The 20346-nt window shown below is 41.7% G+C and overlaps 2 protein-coding genes across 7 annotated transcripts in view; one reads left to right on the top strand and one right to left on the bottom strand.

Moving 5' to 3' along the window:
- Positions 1–11848, top strand: part of MPZL1 (myelin protein zero like 1) — a 36990-nt gene extending 25142 nt beyond the window's left edge. For 3 of the 6 annotated variants that reach the window (XM_052703351.1, XM_052703388.1, XM_052703342.1), the window contains 2 exons: positions 2298–2403; positions 7006–11848. In XM_052703351.1, the coding sequence (XP_052559311.1) occupies positions 2298–2403; positions 7006–7107 (208 nt within the window). In that variant the 3' untranslated portion in view covers positions 7108–11848. Of the gene's footprint in view, positions 1–313; positions 388–2297; positions 2405–7005 lie in introns of those variants that run through there. The other 3 variants (XM_052703361.1, XM_052703371.1, XM_052703379.1) reach the window with 3 other exon arrangements.
- Positions 11849–13106: 1258 nt separating this feature from the next.
- MPC2 (mitochondrial pyruvate carrier 2) lies at positions 13107–20253 on the bottom strand. Its single transcript, XM_052703486.1, has 5 exons — positions 20047–20253; positions 16845–16885; positions 15131–15215; positions 13995–14106; positions 13107–13355 (listed from the first exon to the last, which is right to left on the bottom strand). Exons 1-5 carry the CDS (start codon positions 20150–20152, stop codon positions 13298–13300), a joined length of 402 nt encoding a protein of 133 aa, XP_052559446.1. The 5' UTR covers positions 20153–20253; the 3' UTR covers positions 13107–13297.
- Positions 20254–20346: the final 93 nt, after the last annotated feature.

Raw genomic sequence — 20346 nt, 5'->3', positions numbered from 1 at the left:
TGAAGATTAAATACTGCTTTTGATGACCATGCCAGCTCTGCATGACATGCTAAGAGAAATCAAATGTGCTGTGACCCCCTTCAAACTTACAGACTTTCTTCTCCATGACACTAACCTAATGAGTGGTGGTAGTGGTGAGATGCACTTACTCTTAGATAACAACTCTGCCTTGAACTGAGGTGGGCTGGGGCACTGCATGGCCGCAGTTTCCGTTCATGATCTGACTTTGGTGTTTTTTTGTTTTTTGTTTTTATTTTTCCTTTCTGCCTTGGTGTGCTGGGATCGGATCCTGCTTATCTTCCTCTCCTTACAGAGATCCTGATATAGACGCCAGATTGGGAATGTAGCAGGGCTGGGTCTTCTCTTCCAGTCCCACTAGACACCATGGTAACTAATCAAGTTGGTGGTTGCTGTTAATACCTGTGTGTATGTGTACACATTTCCTCTTCTTTTGCTGACTAACCAGCCAGCTCTATGCTCCATAACTCCACTGTAATTTGTGCTGGAATCTGTGGCAAAGGGATGATGCATTTCACTGGATGCTTGGGTTTCATTGTCTCATGTCTAGCTGGGGTGGGATTGCTTCTTCTCTCAAATGGTGTCCCTCCATCTCTTCCCGCAGTGAACTTGCCGGTGCATTGCCTAAAGCAAAAGAAAGTCCTTTCTGTATCAGGATAAAAACAAATTCCCTATTAAGTGTTCTTGTGGCTCAGAGCTCTGCCACTTGAAAACTTACAGTTGCAGTGACCTATGTGCATGAGCTGCTTAAAAAGAAATTTTAACTTTTAGCTAGTATGGATCTTAGAAATTTTGTGAATAAAGCAAACAATTCATGGTTATGTCATCTTGGTCACAGAAGAGCTGCTCTGTCTCTCAGATAGAGTAGAAACCCCTTGCTCTGTGTTTGCAGTCTTTTTCCTTTTTTTCCTTTTCCTTTTCCTTTTCCTTTTCCTTTTCCTTTTCCTTTTCCTTTTCCTTTTCCTTTTCCTTTTCCTTTTCCTTTTCCTTTTCCTTTTCCTTTTCCTCCCCTTCCCCTTCTCCTTCCCTCCTTTTCCCCTTCTCCTCCCCTCCCCCTCCCCCTCCCCATCCCCTTCCCCCTTCCCTATTCCCTTCTCCTTCTCCTTCTCCTTCACCTTCTCCTTTGCCTTTCTTTCTTTTTTTTGTTTTACTGCTGCATGTTTGCAGAGCTAAATCTTCTATAGTTAGACTTACCAAAGGATAAAGTACAATTGCCCTGTGAAGAGGTGGTCTGCTTAATGTCACAGTCCTCATTTGTTTGTTTCTATACTTGCTTTGTACACTGTCTTCCTACAAAGATTGTGAGGAAAGGATGCCAAGAGGGTTGTGGTAGCAAAGGGAGCTTATGTGTTTGCAATCAAGGAGGCAGACAGTTTTCTTTCTTGGGTGGATGGGTAACAGAAGATAGACATAGCATTAGAAAAACAGTACTGCACTACCCAGAAGCTACTGAGCTTAACTTTGAAGGCTCATATACTTATGTCTGTGGTATTCGTTTCTCTGTCTATTGTCGGCTTGCTTTCTTTTCAATCCTGCTCTAAGTGAGTGAGAAGAAGCAAGCATCAAGTGAAAACTAGCAACCTTGTTTTAGAGGTGTTAGTTCTTACCAAAAGACAGTTTTCTGAGTTTTCAAACAAGATTTGCCAATTTAGATATTCAAGTAGCTGTATCTGGGTACATAGCATACATGAGACTTGTAACTCTTAAAGTAATCACTCCAGGGATTACTGTCTTTTATGAGTGGGCAGAATTATTTTGGAACCATTGCCCAAAGAAAAGCAAGGGAACTAATGTGATGTTCAGTAGCAAGTACCTTGGGTGGTATGGAGAGCTGGTGGCTCTTGCAAGTTTTTGCTTTTACTGTGGCAATGGTATCATGCTTAGCTAGTAGTTAGAAGATAGCTGTTGTTTATCACTGCTAACTGAGTCTGAAACCTATGTGAAGAAAACATATAGGTACGTGGGCTGTAAAGCTTTAGACTGGCTGGCTTGAATGAGAATATCTAGGAAGCAGGAGTTTTGGAGGAGCTGTTGTTCAGTGTTAGCAGTTGTCGCTTCATGTCGCGCAGCAGTCAGACTAGGAGAAGGGACAGAGAAATGACTAGGGAGAGATGGAGAATTGTATGTGTTTATTACAGAGTCCATTATGTTCACTTTTACTTTGGCGTAGTCTGCCATTTTCATCTTGCCATCACTCGTTTTTTGTTTTTTGTTCTTTCTTTTGTTTGTTTGTGCTTCTTGAACATTGTCGTGCAAACACTGCTCTGCCACCTCGTCAGCTGCGGTACATCTGAAAGCTTGATGTCACCAGTTAAGCAGGCTCCGCAGAAGTCGCCCTCCGACACAGAGGGTCTGGTAAACAGCGTACCCGCCAGATCACACCAGGTAAACTGCTTCCTGCTGCTTTCTGAAGCAGGATCCTCCTGGAGTGTGGGGGAGATGGTATGGAAAAGCTGGAGGCAGGGTGGGACGTGTGACTTAGGCGCTGTCTGTTAAGGTGAGGAGGGAGGGGGGTATCTGAGCTGGGTGAGAGATGGGCAGTACGCTGGGACCAGTGAACTCTTCTCTTGAAGATGTGCATTTGAAAGGGTAACGTTCTGATATGTTGAGGTAGTTTTTTTGCCCTTTGTGTACTAATGTATGAAAAAGATGGTTCTTATCTTCTGTGTTAGCATACACAGTAATGAAGAGCAACTATGAGATCCTGAAGAAGATAGGAGTTGGTAACAGGTAGCTGTTTAGTGTAGAGATAACCTTGTCTACTAGATATGTAATATTCATTAGAACTGCCTAATCTGCTCTAGGATTGTGCTGGGAAGGAGTTTTACTTAATCTCTCATTGCTCTGAAATGCTCTAAATGGCATGTACTTCCTTTACATGAAAATGAACCAAACGCTTACCAGAAATGATCAGTCTGAATTTGGCTCTTGCTGCTGAGATTTCTTTTCTGCAGAACCACCTGGCTTTTGTGGGCTTGAAATTATGAAATTTGTCTTGTTCTTACTGGTGCTGGTAAAGGCTGATTTTTCTGTGTTCCCACTGATTTTGAAGGAAAGGAGGTGGCTCTTACTCAGACTAAACATCCTGTGAGAAAGCAGTCAGAAGGGAGAGGGCATGCATCAAACAGGGCTTCAATGCAATATATGATTACCTCTTTACAGGATTTTCCTATTTGCAAGCCATTTCTTACCTCTTGTGTATGTTCAGCAATGTTCCCATGCGATACAGATCCTGCATGATTTTAAGTCAAAAAGGGGCTTTTTCTTAATGTCATCTTGCAGCATGTGTCTACAGGGTAGTGTGTGGACTTAGAGAAATTTTAAAATCAGTGGTGACACCAAATTTCTTGACAAAATAACAGAGCTGTGTGTTAATACTACAGGGGGAAAAATACAGTGCTAAGTGAGCTGGATAAAGGGAAGATCTCCACTGCTGTTTGTGAAGTGCATTTTTTATTCTTGACAGGTGCAGTACTTCCAGAACACAGAGTTTTATTATGCAAACATAATGACTTCAGAGAACAGTGAATCTCTGAACCTGAAGGCAATATAATCAAGTAATCAAGGTTTAAAAATGGTTCAGATTTTGACTGGAATGGACTGGAGTGATTAATAAGAGCCTGCCTTTGAAATCTAGATAAAACTTGTCTTGTTTTGTTAATGTTCATTTGATTGACTCAATTCCACTTGTTTTCACCGTTTCTTCCTTCTCAGTAGGTATGTTCTGTCCTGTCAAATTTGTGTACAATGTTTCTTTGCCATGCCATCTTCTGCAGTGACTCATACTCTATCATGACTGTTATTTGGATGAAGTAGGAAAGCATTTCTGGTGAGGACAGGAACTAAATGAATTTTTTGGATGGATGTCCTTGTTGAGCTAGTAATCTGGGTTGCAGCAAGTAAACTGAAAAGCAGATGTGTATGGTCTGAAAATATGCTAACTCCAACGTGGTTCCCATAGATTTTCCTGCATACTTAGTGTCCTTTAAAAGTTTGCTAGTGATCATCAGCCCTTGCATTTTCCTACCAAGGACTGCCCATATTTTGTAACTGATCTTTTTTTTTTCTCTTCTCTCTCCTTATGTTAGGGAGGCATTTTCTGGTGCAATGAAAGGTGAAAGCACCATGTTAGCTTTTCCCTGATGGAGCTCCAGAAGCTTGTTGCAATAGTTTCTGAAGTATGCTAGTGAAACTGGTTACTTTTCAGCTGCTACTTTTCAGTGAGGTGGTACTGAGCAGACGTGCGAGAGACATGTGGGGCATGTTGAATTAGACTAGAAAATCAGCTGGCAACAAATCAAATAGGTGGAGCATTGTAATAAATCCTTGCTCCTTCTTTTCTGTTTTAGTTAATATTCCGTTTATTTAGGTGATGGTGAATATATCTAGACAATAGTGTGATTTGGATCAGGTGACCACACCAGTCAGCTTCATCATCATCATCATCTGACATTCTGGTTGGAGCAGGATAATTATATTTAACCTGGCATAAAATAATAGTGGTGGTAAGATAACTGATGCAAAGTGAACTCCTGCAGTAGAAAACTGACTCATCAGGATTTTTTGAGCAAACTTGAGATGTCACACTGAGTACTTTATGCAGTTGTAGTTTTTTTTTAACTCATACAAGGTGCCATAGAGTGTAATTTACCATTTCCTTAAACTATGACTTCAGGCAGGTGAGAATTCCTAAATTGCTTACAAATAAACCTTAGGCTCACTTTTCCTTAACATTTTTATAGGCACCAAGCTTTAATTGGAGTTAATAACGTAATTCAAATATATTTTCAGAGACCAGAACAATGTGAGAGCCAATAGTGCTGAAAAAACCCCCAAGTTGTTTTAATCAAACTCTAAAATTCATCTTTCTTAAGACATGCATATCTTTTTTATATCATTTATTTAATCTTTTATTTATATTCAGCATTTTATATCTACTTACAAATGTTCTTCCTTCTTTCTCCCCCTTTCTCTAATATTTTTCTTTGTAACTTGGGAAGTGCTTTACCTAGAAGGAAGACATTTTGTTTGTATGTTCTTCTGAAAGAGAACAAGGCATTTAGCAGGTGCATGCTTTGTCATTGTGTTGGAAAGAAAACAGCTGTGCAGAAGTGGTTCTTCAAAGATTTTGTTTTCTGAATAGAAGGTATCTTCTCATCTTTGGCCCATAGTTGCTTTGGAAGATAAATGGAATTGGAGAGTGGCGACTGGGAGAAATATCTGTGAAAGCTTGTTCTCTCTTGAAACTAAGGAAAACAGAAATGGAGTTAAATGAATGAAATCATTTTGAGGCAAAAATAGCTAGAAGACCCTGAATCAAACAGAAAGATCCATCCTTGTAATTTTTGCCCTCTTCCATCTGCCCAACAAAACAGTCCTTTTCTGTCCTGTGCGGGTAATGTTTGTATGTGATCTCTCCTCTTAGATCACCTGGTAGGCAGTCACAGCCTTCTGCTCTGTGTTTATTTCAGTTGTGGCATGCAGAATGGGAGCTGCAGGTCAGAGCTTTCGTAGAGCTCCCATCTTTACCTTGTCAGGCATTCCAGGTCACGGTTCTGTCCTTGGCTCATCTGGAATAGCTACAGCTTGCTTTCCTGTGGCTGTGTTTTGGGTGATGCCCTTTAGGAAACGGCTGTGTGTTTGCATGCTCTCCTGAAAGATGATACTTTAATGTCCTCCACTCCAGCAAATAGAACAAAGGTGTGTGGCTGTGTTTCAGTCTTTTGTAGGGAAAGCCTGGCAATAACTGTCAGTGCTGGGTCATGCTGAGCAGATTGGCACAAGAAGGTACCAAGCATACCAGATGTGTGTAGGATCACTCAGTATCCCAAGCTGGAGAGGACCTACAAGGATCATCAACTCCAGCTCCAGGCTCCACACAGCACCACTCAAAATTCAAACCCTATGTCCAAGGACGTTATCCAGATGCTTCTTGAACTCCAGCACTTTTGGCTGTGCCCACAGCCCAGGGCAGCCCATTCAGTGCCCACCGCCCTCTGGTGCAGCACCAATCCCTAACCCCCAGCTGCCCTCCCCTGGCACAGCTCCATGCTGTTCCCTTGTGCCGTGTCTCTGTCACACAGAGCAGAGCTCAGTGCCGCCCTTCTGCTGCCTATGAGGGGTAGCAGCCGCCATCAGGCCTCCCCTCAGCTTCTCTGCTCTGTGCTGAACCAACCAGGGGACTTCAGCTGTTCCTCACACACCTTGCCCTCCAGACCCTGCCCAATCTTCAGAGCCCTCCTTTGGATGCTTCCTATTATTTTATGCCCTTCTGGAATTATGGTCTTAAGTAGTTCTCTTGTTTGTGGGTCTGCACCACGCCTTGGGTTGGTTTGTAGCAAAGGGAACCTTGGTGGCCTAACTGACCAAGGATTCAATTCCTTTTTTAAAACTCTGAGCTAGGTTGGTTTGAAAGTGAGGTAAGAATTTTGCATTACTGAACCATTTTAGTATTTCTTGGCTCGCTGCTGTGTAAACCTTGATCCCATCGTTTGCTTGGCCAGTGACTGTGATGTCCTGAGGAGGCTGCAGGTTTGTTCTCTTCTTAGTTATCTGACTGGTACAGCTGTGCTGAGATTTACAGGACATGTCAGTGCATTTAGTACACTGGGTTATCTACTGGTAACTCTGTAGCATAGTTTCTCCTGTGAAGTATTGCATTGGCATACATCTGACTAAGCCAAGTATGTTTCTTCTCTCTACAACATCTAAAAATGGCTGCTTTTCAGAACAGATGATTCTAGATTTAGCTTTTCTTTGAGAAAGCAAGCAGCCTTAACAGTATTAAAGGGAGGAAATTTTTCACATACTCCTGGTATGACAAAGGTGGCAGACTAGAGGCACATTTATAGGTGAGGGCTCATTCCACTTGCTTCAAAGTGTCGCTAACAGTCATAAAAGCTGTGTGGTCTTGCTGTAGCCCCTGCTGAAGGGAGGGGCAATATGACCTATTCTGAATATTGACTGTGTTTTTCATTCTCTTTGCAGGGCCCAGTCATTTACGCGCAGCTAGATCACTCCGGAGGACAGCACAGCAACAAGATTAACAAGTCAGAGTCTGTGGTCTATGCTGACATTCGGAAGAACTGAGATGTGATCCTAACCTGTCTATAGCAAAACACTCTTTCAGACTGGAATTGCTTAAACAAAATTTGACCCAGAGAACTCACATGTGGCCTTTGATGCCTAGGCTAGGACCAATGCATGTGCATACAGAGGGAAAGATATATATGTATTGTGTGTAAATAGTCTATTTAATCGTAGAGAAGTGAGACCAATGTTGCATGTTGAAATGCGCTAAGAATTCTGCTTATAAATTGCCAATATTCTTTTTGTATCTTGTATGATGAGAGAGAAAGTGCAAACTCACATCACAATTTAATAATATTTTTTATTGTATCAATGGAGAAACTGGAAGATGCCTGAGGATTCTAGATTGACTTGGAGATTTTTTTTTGTTTATAGGGCCTAATTTCTTTTGTTGTTGTTGAGGTGAATACAAAAAAGGTAACTTTCGCAGGGTATTCATGTTTTCTTGGTCAGGTTGTCAGTACAAAAGCTGCCTTCTCCTATGAGGTAGACATTCTCATTTGGTCTTGTAAGCAGAATTGTGACTCCTAGCTATCAGAAATAGATGTCTTACCTCTGCAAGTGAAGAAAATGTTCAGATCTGCCTGACTTGTCTAACACAGTTCACCAAATTGTTTACTTCTGTATTAAGCCTGTATATTCAAGCTTAGTCCTTTAAGGTACAGGGATAGTATTGACCTAATGAATTCTGTGAAATTTTAGTTTACCTGTGAAAATTGAAGAGCTAGTGAGTTAAAGAGATAGGAAACTGTAGCTCTAGGTGGCTGAAAAGTTCACTGAAAGTCTGAGGCAATGAAGTGTTTCTTTCTCAAAAATGACACTTCATATAAGCACAAAAAAAGGCTCCAAGGGATTTGGAAGTTCTGATATTCCCTTGCCTCTCCCTCAGGGCTCCACTATACCTCTGCCATTTCTGAAGAGATGCTTTCTCTGTTCTCGAAAGCCTTTAATGAAGGCTGAATAACCTCTGAAAGAAATCTAGAGCTTCACTTTTTTTTTTTTTTTTCCCTTCTGGTATTTAATTCAGTGTGGGTTTTTTTTTGTTTTTTTTTTTTTTCTTTCTTTTTTCTTTTTTTTTAATTTTATAATCTTTATTTGCACAGACAGATGTGGAGGGCAGTTCATTTTCTTCTTTTCTACAAGTCTACTACTTGATTAATCTTATTTCCCAGCTTCTTGTTTGTAGATGATACTCCTCATAACTTGTTAGGGATCCCTGATTGTTCTTTTCTGCTGAAGAGGATCTTTCTTTAGCAGTCCCATCTGCACCCAGAAATCTGGTGTTCTGAACTAGAGGTGGCACTCCAGCTGAGGTCTTTTCACAGTAGCATATAGTAAGTAGGATTTCTGTTCTGTATATCCTTATGTGGTGTTAACTTTTCTCTAAAAGCAGTTCATTTTCAGTTTGATCTACCATAACCTCTTAGGTTCTTACCTATTTCCTAATTTGGTTTATTTCACAGAATCATTTACAGAATGATTGAGGTTGGAAAGGATCTCCAGAAATTATCTGTTTAAACCCAGATTGGGTTTAGCTAGAGTAGGTTGGCCAGGACTGTGTCCAATTGCATTTTTAGTATCTTCACAGATGGAAACTGTCTCTTTGGGCAACTTATCCCACTGTTTGGACACTCAGAGTAAAAGAAGTGTTTCCATGTGTTCAGGTAGAACTCCCTGATTTTTAACTTTTGACCATTGCCTCTTGTTCTGTCCGTGAGTACTACTGAGAAGAGTCTGGCTTTTTCTTCATTCTTTTTTCTCAACAAAGTTGGGTTTGCAAACTTTATATTCTTTCATCAGGATCATGCTTGACTGGTTGCCTAACAACTCTTGCTTCTGTTAGAAGTGCTGCTAAAGTTGCAGTGAATCCTTCTGCTGCTTTCCCTATCTGGGCTGTTTCTTCCAAATATTTCTTTTACACTTAGCAAGAAACAGGAGCTTAGTTGATGATGGAAAACCTTTGTTTTAATCTGCCTATGCACATCGCTGTGCATTACCACCTTTCTCCCTAGACATTTTAGAGTAAAAGGGAGAAATGTGATGAATTTAATTATCAAACACTTGGTGCTACAAGAAAATAGGACTGTCTTTTGCTCTGAAATCACTGTTTTTGTGGGGCTTTTTGTTGTTGTTTGATTGTTTTTCTGCTGGGCTCTACCTAAGAATCTGAGTACAATCCTGTTACTTCTGGTGCTAACTATAGGAAATGTGTAATTTCATTGGTTTTCTTTAGGTACAGGTATGTACCTAAAGAGAGAAGTCTCATTGCAAGGCTGCTTGGATTCAGACAGCCTTGTGTGTGAAGGCATATTGAGGTGGTTTTTTTGTTTGTTTTTTGTTTTGTTTTGTTTTGTTTTAGGAAAGAAACAAGCTCTCTTCCCCATAGGAATAGTAGAAATCAATCTCAAGTGTGATCGACAGTTCTCCGGGCTGCCTATTCCAGTGCTTTACCATCGTCAGAGTAAAGATTTTTCTCTTAATATCTAATCTATATCTCCCCTCTTTTAGTTTAAAACCATTCCTTCTTGTCCTATCACCATCAGACCATCAGCCTGTGTAAAAAGTCAGTCTATCTCCTGGTTATAAGCTCTTTCTGAGTACTGTAAGCTCCTTTTGAGTACTCTGAGTTCTGGAGACCTTCCGTAATGGGGAAATTTAGGTTAGATGGTAGGAGAAAATTCTTCACTCAGAGGGTAGTGAGGCAGAAGCACAGCTGCCCAGAGAAGCTGTGGATGCCCCATCCCTGGAGGTGCTCAAGGCTGGGTTGGATGGGCCCTGGGCAGCCTGAGGTGTGGTTGGCAGCCCTGCCCATGGCAGACAGGTGGAACTGGGTGGTTTTTAAGCTGCCTTCTAACTCAAGCCATTCTATGACACTGTGAACTTGAGGCAGCATGGAACAGAACTACTGTGAACTTTTGGGCACTCAGCGTGTTAGCTTATTTATTTGGATATAATAGTCTGTGCTGATGAAAGGGACTGATGTTAGTTGGTTTACTTAGTGACATCATCTCAAGTGACAGATGACTTCTAATTTCCTTGATGGCTAGCAAGCAGAGATTGAAATCAGACAAAGTCATCAGATTGTGATGTTATGGTGACAGAAATTCAGTTGGGTGTCCTCTACTGCTATTTTCTTAATTCTTTGATGCTCTTTTGCAGGTGGAAAAGAACAGCATGTACTTTTAGGAAAATGAAGTGTATTGTCCTTAACCAGTGTCAGTACCACTGCTAGCTCTTTTTTTGGTCTTGCTGCAGCCCAGCTGAAGAACTGACAAGAATCTTGAGGCAGTAGCAAATGACTGTTAGGCGAGCAGGCACTCATGGGTGATGGAGCTGAGGAAGGTCTGCATGATGTAAAAGATTTACAATGAATTCTCTGCTGTGAGGAGGAAAAAAATAGACTTTTACATGTAAAAGTGACCTTGTATGCATTATAGGAATACAGTTTGGGAGTGCCAACTTGGGCTCTGGCTGCTGAGCCAGCTTGCACCCCCTAGAGACATGGTATCACACATCTTTGTCATCCCCTCTTCTGAACAGAGCTGCAAATTGAAGAGTTTTGTCTCTACTAACAGTGGATATATTCTTCTTTATTACTGATCAGCAGAAATAGATTTTGAAGGGTATTAGGCATAACTATACTGACGTTAGTAAATCAGTAGCTATACTCAGTACAACAAATCTCCATTGCCTTTTTTGTCTTCAGCAGTTGTTCTGTGAGGGAGATCATCAGTGTGTTCATTAGATGGCACTAAATCACACATTACACGTGTTCATTAAAGAGCCACTATAGGTTGGCAAATATATCCCTATACTTAACTACATGATAATAACTGGACACCTGCATTGGTTTTTGTTTTTGGATTATTTTTTTTTAAGCTTTGGCGCTGTTTCAGTTTGTGAGAAAATGAGCTGGAAATAAGTTTTCAGCTTTTTTAAACCTGTGAGAACTGCTCAGGTAACCATCTGTCTGGTAACTGAAGGAAATGTATACATGCAGCTTGTAAGCTGCGTTGCTGTAGAGTGGATTCTTTGAGGTAAAATGCAGGCCATTTGAATTATGACCAAAATACTTTCAGTCTGTTTTAAAATTTTGTCTTGGATTTTACATTAATAATATATCCACCTAGGACCTCAAATGCAATTTGTTCTGACACTACAAAGGTGATGAAATTATTTTCTTTTTAAAACTATCAAAGCTGAAAAGGTGGGTAAGACTTCTGGGCAGTGGCCATTGGCCTGTGGTGCTAATATTTAGGTAACAAACTACAAAATCATATAAAGATGCTCAGGACTTGTACTCTTCTGAGGCTTCTCTTTCCCTGCTCTTCACTGCCCTAAGGCTACTAAACCCTTCAATTAAAGGTGTTTTTGCACTCTAAAATCAAGTTCAATGCCTCTTGAGATCAGTGTGCTGTGCAATCTTTTCTGTCTCCCTACAATGGCAGCTCTTTTTATGCGGTAAATATAATTGGGAATATAGACTGGATACTTTTCATAACCCTCCATTTGGAGGTATGTGGGAGAACAAACACCTGTAAGACAGGTGTATAATCTGTGTGAGGGAGCTAGATATGCATTGCATGGCCTGACTACGTGAACATCCTGTGTATCAACGGTTAGTGCTTTTGCTTTTACAGACTCATCTGGAAAGTTATCCTGGATATTTTTTCTTGAATGGACTTTCACATTTTCTGTTGTAATCTTGTGAATATTTTAATACACTTATTTCCCCCCTCAATTCTGGTTTGTTGGATGAGTCTCGTCATGAACTGGGAAGGGAGGGGGACTGAAAGGTACCAACTCTCTTCCTGGCAATATTTTTCAGTCATCCCACTCTCTGTCAGCTCAGCAAACACACACAGCTGGAGAGTTCACTGTTTGAGGTGATACCCTACATGGATTGAGCAAGAAGAACTAAGATATGCAAGAGAAAATGCTTGAGGTTACAGCAATTACAGCACATATCTCCAGCAGAATCCAGCTGGGAGAGAGACAGCTTTCAGAGGCAGGGCAGCCTCTGGAGAAGGGTATCTGATGCAGTATCAGGCACGTGTCTTGTAAGGAGAGAAAATGCTGTCCTGCACTAATACTCTTTGCTAGATAGTTTACACACAGGGTGAGAAACACAAGGATTTCAGTGCCACAGCAAGGTGCTGCAGCTGTTGTTAAATACAGACAGTTTCCTCCTGTCTCCACCCTTGCCATATGGGAGTGGTACCTCAACTTGGATTGGGCAAAGTACGGCAGAGCAGAGAATAAGAAGCCATTGTCAACTTCATCATTCAAGGCATTCATATTACTGAGAGCTGAATGCAGAAGGAGCTGCTCTGACAGTTCATTTTTTTCCCCTGGCTACAGGCTCATAGCTTTGGAGGAAAAGGTCTGTGATAGCATGCCAGGGGAAGCTGATGGATGCCATGCTCTGAGCACAATTGCCTGATACAGATGGACTTCTGCAATGTAATGTACAGCTTTTGCTCTGAAGCTGTTTCACAGTGTTACTTTTTTCTCTTTACAGGAAATTAAGTAGGGAGAGAGGTTGGCTTTCAAAGGTTTCATTCATAACATGCCACAGACAGCAGCAGAGCACCTCCTCCAAAGCTTTGGAGAATTCCCTGAGTGCACAGCTTCACAGAAAATCTGCACATACTTAAGGAGGGTGTGAAAAGTGCGTAACAGATGTTTTGGCTGTTCATTTTTCACATTCCCAAGAACCAGGTACCTACATCAGCCTGAGTTGTAGAGGATGGCAGAAACTTGGAAAAAATAAAAAAGAAAATAAAAAGGAACTATTTTAAAGTAGGGTAAAAACCCCACACAGATGTCACCGTGATATGGAAATATACTCCTGTCTGGGACTCTGGCTAACAGTCCATTTCATGACAGGCTCTGTTCAGCAGTCAGGTAAGGTAAGGCCCAACAAGTAATTCAAGGCACAATCCACAGTGAGTTTCTTTTAAAGAGACAATGTAAGTTCTCTGACATAAGACATACAATTTTACTTAAATTTAAAAGGTCACATTTTATTTAAACGTATGGAGATATTTTGTTATTTGCACTTAGAAAATGCATGTTCTCTAGACTTTCAGATTTCCTTTTCAGTTTCTGAGAGAACAAAAATATTAAAATTAGTGAAGCTAGGTCCCATGGGGAAGGGTTTGTGCGTTGCTGGATTTGACCTATGGAGTTAGGCATCTTTTTGCAGTAGCTGCTCTTGTTGTTTTGCTTTCAGCTCTTGATTGTACCTATTGGAAAGAAAAGCAGAGACTAAGGTTAGAGCTCCAGTTACAGTGTCTTTGTAACAACCTCTTCAGTAAAGGAGGTTTAAAATTACAAAGAACTTGAGAGTAGAAACACAGGATAGAGTAGTTTAGTTAATGTAAAAAGCTCCCAATTAGTTGCTAAGTTTGCATTATTTCTGTCCAGTACTTAAAAAGGGAGAAATTGCCAAATGATCCCCTCAAGAAATAACCCAATTAAAAAACCAAAACCAAAAATCACATTGCTATGCTTAAGGACCCTTTGATCCAACTGGAACTGATGGGATTCAACAATGAAAGCTGACAGAAGCACGAAGCTTATGAAGCGGTGTAGGCTTTTTGTCAGACAGACCTACAGCTTTTAAAGAATGCCTTAAATTCAGAAACTACAGCTTACACAGATCATTCCTTAAAAAGTGCTCTAGCTGTAAGGAAAATATGTAGAAGCTTCCCTGCTATTCATCTGAAAAACTAAAAATGTAGCAAAATGTAATGTTTAATTGTTGACTTCCCCTTGCCTGTTGTACTGACACTGAAAACTGGTGGAATTTATAATTTCATGATTAAGACTACATGGTATGAGTGCTTAATTACAGTGTGCACATAGTCCTTCTTAATACATACCTCCATATTCGGAAGAGTTGGGAGCCACCAGCACAGCCAACAAAGAAGTTCACCGCAAACAGGCTCCAGTTTTTAGGAATAATAACTAGAGAGTACCTTGACCAAATAAGGCCTGTTGAGTGAAAATAGAAGTTAGGAGACATTATGTCTTTGTCATTAAAATATTCAGACATCCCCTCAGTTTGGGGATGGAATCCTGGGCTAGTTTAAGTACACCGGTCTTACAACTTCATGCTGGACAACTGTTTTTCTTACAATCATCTGTTTCTCAGAAGCACAGCAAATGCCAGTAAGAGAGATACAGGTATGTGCTTCATTTTTCCACAATAACATAACCAGACAATAACATTAATCATAGTTCTATATCAAATAAAGACTCTCTGTGCTCTACAGCAGTCTAACCCTTAATACCCTGGCACAATTGCGGAGCAATGGCATTTTGCTGCAGTATATCCAGTTTGCTGCACCCATTTGGAGATCATAGAACACATCATGCAAAGCACATAGCACAAAGCCAGATATCAAAATTAAATCCATAGAAGGAACAAGATGGCAGCTGTAGTTTTGGTTCTCAGCTTTACCTGCCACAAGTTCTTCTACCAGATTTTGTCAAGGGTGATGCTTGAGTATGGAATATTGGTTTTGTCAATGTGAAAACCCATGGCAGACAGCAGTGCAGTGGTCTGTATACCACTGCTTCCAAGTTCTTGTAGCACATGGAAATTCTTTCCATCTAGCATTGTTTAATCCCTTCAAATCCATTCTAAAAAAGCCACGATATTCTGGACTGATTTCAAAATTTCTTGACGTGAACAAATCAGAAGAGTTTTATTTCCTGGAGCCAAGAGTATCATTTGTAATCAAAAGAACCAAATTTATATCCTAACTCAAAACAACTTGCTCCAGACAATTCCAAATTAAGACACATGTATAAACCTATTACATAATCACAGACCTCTCATAGATTGAATAGCAAGTATAAACGTGTCCTAGAATTATCATGTAACAGTGACAGTGAGAGCTAGCACACGGAGCCTTTTTTATGTAAGTGACTTAGTGCTGACAGAATACAAAAAGGAGTGGATACAGTTGTAGAGAGGGTGTTGCATACAAGCACAGAGTACAGCTGGCTTTACCTGTGGCCATTAACACTGCAGACTGTGCTGTGCTGAGCTTTTCTGCTGGTCTGGTCATATCAGCCATTCCAGCGCACACCAAACCCTGTAAAAAGAAATAATTAAGGCAATCCTGTACCAAAACCTATTAAGTTGTTCAGAAGGGGAAGACGCTGTATAGCTTAGAGCTTATTCTGTGTGCACTATGCAGCAAATGGGATGTATGAGCTGAGTAATTAGTTGTGGAGACCCTGTACACTTGCAGTCCTTTGTGGATGAAATAACTCAAGTCATGGGGGTTGTGATTAGCTTGCAATGAAATCCCAGGCACCTTTTTGTTATTTACAAGGTTAATTCAAGCAGATTTGCTCTTAAAAACAAATTGGTTTTTATGCCGCAAGTAGAATCTTGTCTAAATAGGAAGACCCTTCTTCCAAAAGCTCAGTTAGTAAGGATGTACATGTGCAGTCTTCTCTCACCTTCATCCAAGGAGGTAAAAGTGTTTTTTTTGGTTTTTGTTTTTGTTTTTTTTGTAAATATAATTTCAGTAAAAGCTAAAAATTCCCCACTGCAGTGACAAATAGCTTGACTGACTTCTTGAGAATGTTACTAGCAAATACGCTGCTTGATTTTTTTGTTGTGTTATTGCCCTCTACTGGAAACAATTAGTTGTTCTACTACAGAAGTTAACCAAAATATGTGAACAAAAAAAGCCTTAATGCTTTTAACTCAATGACTGCCACTAAGGGAGTCACTACTTTGAGCTCCACTCAAGACATCAGTTTTTAAGGGTAGAGACTTCTGCATGCTGTCTCACTTATGGGACCAGTTTTGCTGCAGTGGTGTCACAGAGGTACAGATTTTCAGTCCGTTTGGGTACCTGCAAGTCAACATGCTCTTGCTTTGTAGTAGAAAGCCGTTTTAATTTATCAGTGAAGAACTTCACTGGGAGCACAAGTAGGCCTTCCTGCATCTTCACAAAACAAATAAACAAACAACTATCTGTGTATTAGCTCTTATGATAGAGCAGCAGACAGCAACCTGCTCAGAAGAGCACACTGCCTGGGAGACTCAGAAAATGGCAGGGGTGAACCACAGATAGTGCAGCACCCACCTAGACTGACAAAGAAAACAACCTACTGTGTGCAGCATCATGTATTCCCTGTGGCTTGTAAGATCCGCTGTTCACAACAACAGATTTATGACCCACCTGGCCATAGGGAGAGGAGATTGTATTGATGCTTGCTATCAAACAGGTATACCAAGCTATTTTATTATTTACTTAATTTGTACAAATTATGACAAGGATGAGGCATACACTTCATGTGCACAGACACAGGCCAAACTTTCTGAGAAGCAGAACTGTACAAAGAACACAGCTACTGACGTAAAAATACATGCCTTCAGAGTTCTGAATTATGACAGTTCATGCCAACCTCAAGCAACAGTGAGTGTTCAATAAAAGAAAGCTTTTATGAAACCTTCTAAGTGAAGCATACAGCTTTTCCAGAAACCACTGCTTTTTTTTTTTTTTTTTTAACCCCCCTGTATCCCTGGAGTGTTGCACTACCCATTTTTTCACCCCAATATTTTTCCTCCCCATCTACTAAAAATCAGAGCTTTGGCATCAAACCTTTCTGAAGGCTCATTTACCTGCTGGGAATTATTCCTTGCCCAATGAGTTGCTGCAGATTACCCTCTAATGGACAGACATGAGTTGGCATCTTATACTTACCCATTTCATAATAGGTGCCCAGAAGAAGACTGTCTTGGGACCTGAGGAAAGAATGGGGAGAAAAGTTAAATTGCTCAGTGAGATGTAGTTGCTTTAATGCTCATAGTAAGTTTTGAGTTATTGATGATTTTGTTGTTGTTTGTAGTGTTTTTGTCGGGTTTTTTTGTGTGTGTAGATTGTTAGGGTTTTTCTCAGTATAGTGAATTGCACAGTGATATTGTGTAACTGTGCATATATTGTGCTTTATCACCTAATGCTCATATTTCTTTAACTCTGTGCATCAACTTTTAGTTGCATAATCAGCCCACCCATTTTTGCAACAGATGAGGAAGAAAGATTGGTATTCCTACTTTCAGGCAACCAAGGGTACTGCAAGACATATTTATAATGAAAATATTGAGATCAGGCCAGGAAAAATGAAAACAGTTTCTATATGAAGATTAAAACTTAGACTATCACCGAACAAACAGTTAGAGTTTGAAATCTTTGCAAACTGAATCTAAAACTGAAAACTATTTCCTTCTAGTACTTGAAGGGAGCTTATAATCAGGAGGGGGAACGGCTGTTTACAAGGGTGGACAGTGACAGGACAAGGGGGAATGGTTATAAACTGAGACAGAGGAGGCTTAGGTTAGATATTAGGAGGAAGTTTTTCCACTCAGAGAGTGGAGACACACTGGAACAGGTTGCCCAAGGAGGCTGTGGATGCCCCATCCCTGGAGGCATTCAAGGCCAGGCTGGATGTGGCTCTGGGCAGCCTGGTCTGCTGGTTGGTGACCCTGCACATAGCAGGAGGTTGAAACTAGATGATCATTGTGGTCCTTTTCAACCCAGGCCATTCCATGATTCTATGAATCTTGTAAACTGTAACCATTAGTGCTGCAATAAGTCAGACCCTGCTCCCTTTCCAAATCACAGCCCATTTCTTCATACTACAAAAGACATCCTACACAGCAGCATTATTAGACGGTTAGAGTACAAATTGAAAACAAGTAGCAGCATGTTCTCATGGACCTCTAATGCACATCTCTGAGTAGGTAGGTCTTTGACCTCCCATCTCAATATTTTGCCAATAGTCAAACAAGGATTATAAGGATACAGAAAGGAGAAAAATCAATGGAGCAGGATCTGGAAAAACATTTCTCTCATAACTACATATATCCTACAGTGGTGCAGAAATAGCAGTTGGTTGGTTAAAACAAAGTATTGTAACACTACACCAGCAGTATGCAGACTGTCAGCTGTGCCAGACATCGTTAATCTAGGCAGACTGCTCCAAGACTTTAAAGAAAGACCAGGATCCAAAATGTCCACCCACCACCCTGGGGTACAGTCAGGGCACTGGGCCCGATTTTGTCAAAATACACGAAGTTTGAGGCATTGCTAGGCAGATAACATGTGAGATGAAACCAACTTCCCACTATAATACGTTACATATTATGAGTCAAAGTTTTAAAATATAAACAATAAATACTAGGACATGGGCTGTTTGCTTTTTATGTGAGCTAATATTTAACTAACAATGCAGCCTTACAGTAACTATTTATGCAGTTTGTTTTAAGCACCCTTGTGTTTAAAACCATGACTTTGAAAAATTAGCCACAAGGTTTCTGCAGCAAGTACATGTGAAGCAACTTACAACATAGGGGATAAGACTTACTGTTACAAATATCAGTTGTTCAGTCACCTTAAAGCCAGCTAAACCCTATAAAAGGCATGACTGCAACACAGAATGCAGCAAAAACTAGCTTGGCAGGTTTGCATAAAGTAAGACTTTAAGACAGTAAGACCCATGCTGCTTGTGACAGTGATCCAATTTCAGTCAGCAGCTAGTAACTTCTAGCAGATTACTTTTCACCTTAAGAACAGAACATTTCTCACTGTAACAATATTTTTTTTCCCTCCATTATGTAAATTTGGTAATAATTTGATAACTTAAAACTACTGACTAAGAAAGTAAGAAACAGCTGAGGACAGCTGAGCCAAGCTGGTCCTAAGAGAGGGCAGTTAAATCCTGCTAGCAGAACACCCTCCCCAAGAGATGTTCCAGCAACAAGGACTCCCCAGACAGGGCAGGCTCTTCCTCGATCCTGACACCCATTTTTCAAGGACAAATTAGACAGCAGCCGCTCAGAACCAGGACATGCTAGTTTGAACACTGTATGTGCAAATAGAAGTTTACTTTATATTAAATGTACGAAGTGTTTGTCCTGGGGAGCTGTTTAGTCAGGCCAAATGAACCCAGGAGGGCAAAGGAGGCGGAGTACAAGCCCAGTCCAGGCCTGCGAGGCTAAGAGCTGCGCTCCCTGCACAACAGCAGTTGACATGCCATGTCCCAAGCCCTTTGCTGTCCTCCAGCAGCTGAGCTGTGTGGTGCCAGCCAAAAAAACCTCTTCAGAGCTGGCATTTTCCTGGAAGCTTTCTTTGTGCCAGGAAAGAAACAAACACAGTTTGTTCTTCCCTTGCTGCAAGCGATGTATAATTTCACAATAACAGCACTTGATGTCATTCCCACATTAGATCAGCAACTCGGTTATCTCCAGGAGATACAACGTCAGCCTTTCATTTGTAACCTACTTGTTTGCAGTCAGTGACATCTATTGCTCAGGTTTCTGAGCCCCCTCTGCTCAGGCATTCAGGGCTGAAGCTGAACATCAGAGGCTTGGGTTTGATACCTGGTTGTTTGGTGGTTTTTCTCACCACTGGGGTGCTGGCTATTTATGGTTTATGGCTATGATGTATATATACGCTCGTGGTCCACCAACACGAACATGTTTATGTGGCCCTAGCGAATCTGGTACACAGATTTGAACGGCGGCAGCTTTCCCTCTGTGGTCACAAGCCACAGTACGAATTCCAGGAGGGCATCGCTACGGGATGGAGCAACCACCCGAGCGCCAAAGTCCGTTCTCACCGCACACATCCCAGCTAGGTGAAGAGTCAAGGATGCGGCACGCGGGAACCAAGCACCGGCCTATGGGATGCTGCGGCTTTATCGCGAGTTCCGCGCCTGTCCCGCGCGGCCTGTTTGCATGGCAAACAGCACTGCCGGAGGTCTCTCCCCGGTGACACGCTTCCCCCGAGCGAAACTCTGAGTCAGTTGAGGGCCCGCCGGGCAGCACGAACCCCTCGCCGAGTGAAACCCGCCCCAAGCAGCTTCTCCCCGCGCTCAGCCCCCCCACCTCCCGACCCCCGCCGTTACCGGCCGGGTGGTTGTAGAAAGGCCGGAACCGCGGCGGCAGCATCAGCTCGATGCGGTCGAGCAGGCGGTGGTAGGAGGCGCGCAGCCCCGTGACTGCGGCCGCCATGTCGGCACAACGAGAAGACCCTCGACGACTGGCGTGTCAGCGTGCCGCTCGGTTACCCTGCCGGCGCCTCCGTCCCCCCACGACCCGCCGTCCTTCCGCTACGCCCCGCCCTCACCACCCTCGAGCCGGATGGAGGAGTGTAGGAATCCCGCGCGCTCATTGGCGGATCGGCTAGGGGGCGGGGCAGGGCGGAA

This window comes from Tympanuchus pallidicinctus, unplaced genomic scaffold, assembly GCF_026119805.1.
Source record: "Tympanuchus pallidicinctus isolate F22 unplaced genomic scaffold, pur_lepc_1.0 scaffold10, whole genome shotgun sequence".
In the NCBI taxonomy this organism is placed as follows: Eukaryota; Metazoa; Chordata; class Aves; order Galliformes; family Phasianidae; genus Tympanuchus; species Tympanuchus pallidicinctus.
The sequence above is the reverse complement of the archived record's forward strand: the minus strand, read 5'-3'. Positions and strand labels throughout refer to the sequence as shown.

Bases quoted from the DNA above. Each gene is read 5' to 3' on its own strand.
- MPC2 (XM_052703486.1), bottom strand. From the start codon at position 20,152: ATGGCGGCCGCAGTCACGGGGCTGCGCGCCTCCTACCACCGCCTGCTC. The intron at 16,886-20,046 runs GTAACGGCGGGG...TTCTTTCCTCAG, and splicing joins TTTCTACAACCACCCGGCCG to GTCCCAAGACAGTCTTCTTC. The intron at 15,216-16,844 runs GTAAGTATAAGA...TTCTTTTTACAG, and splicing joins GGGCACCTATTATGAAATGG to GGTTTGGTGTGCGCTGGAAT.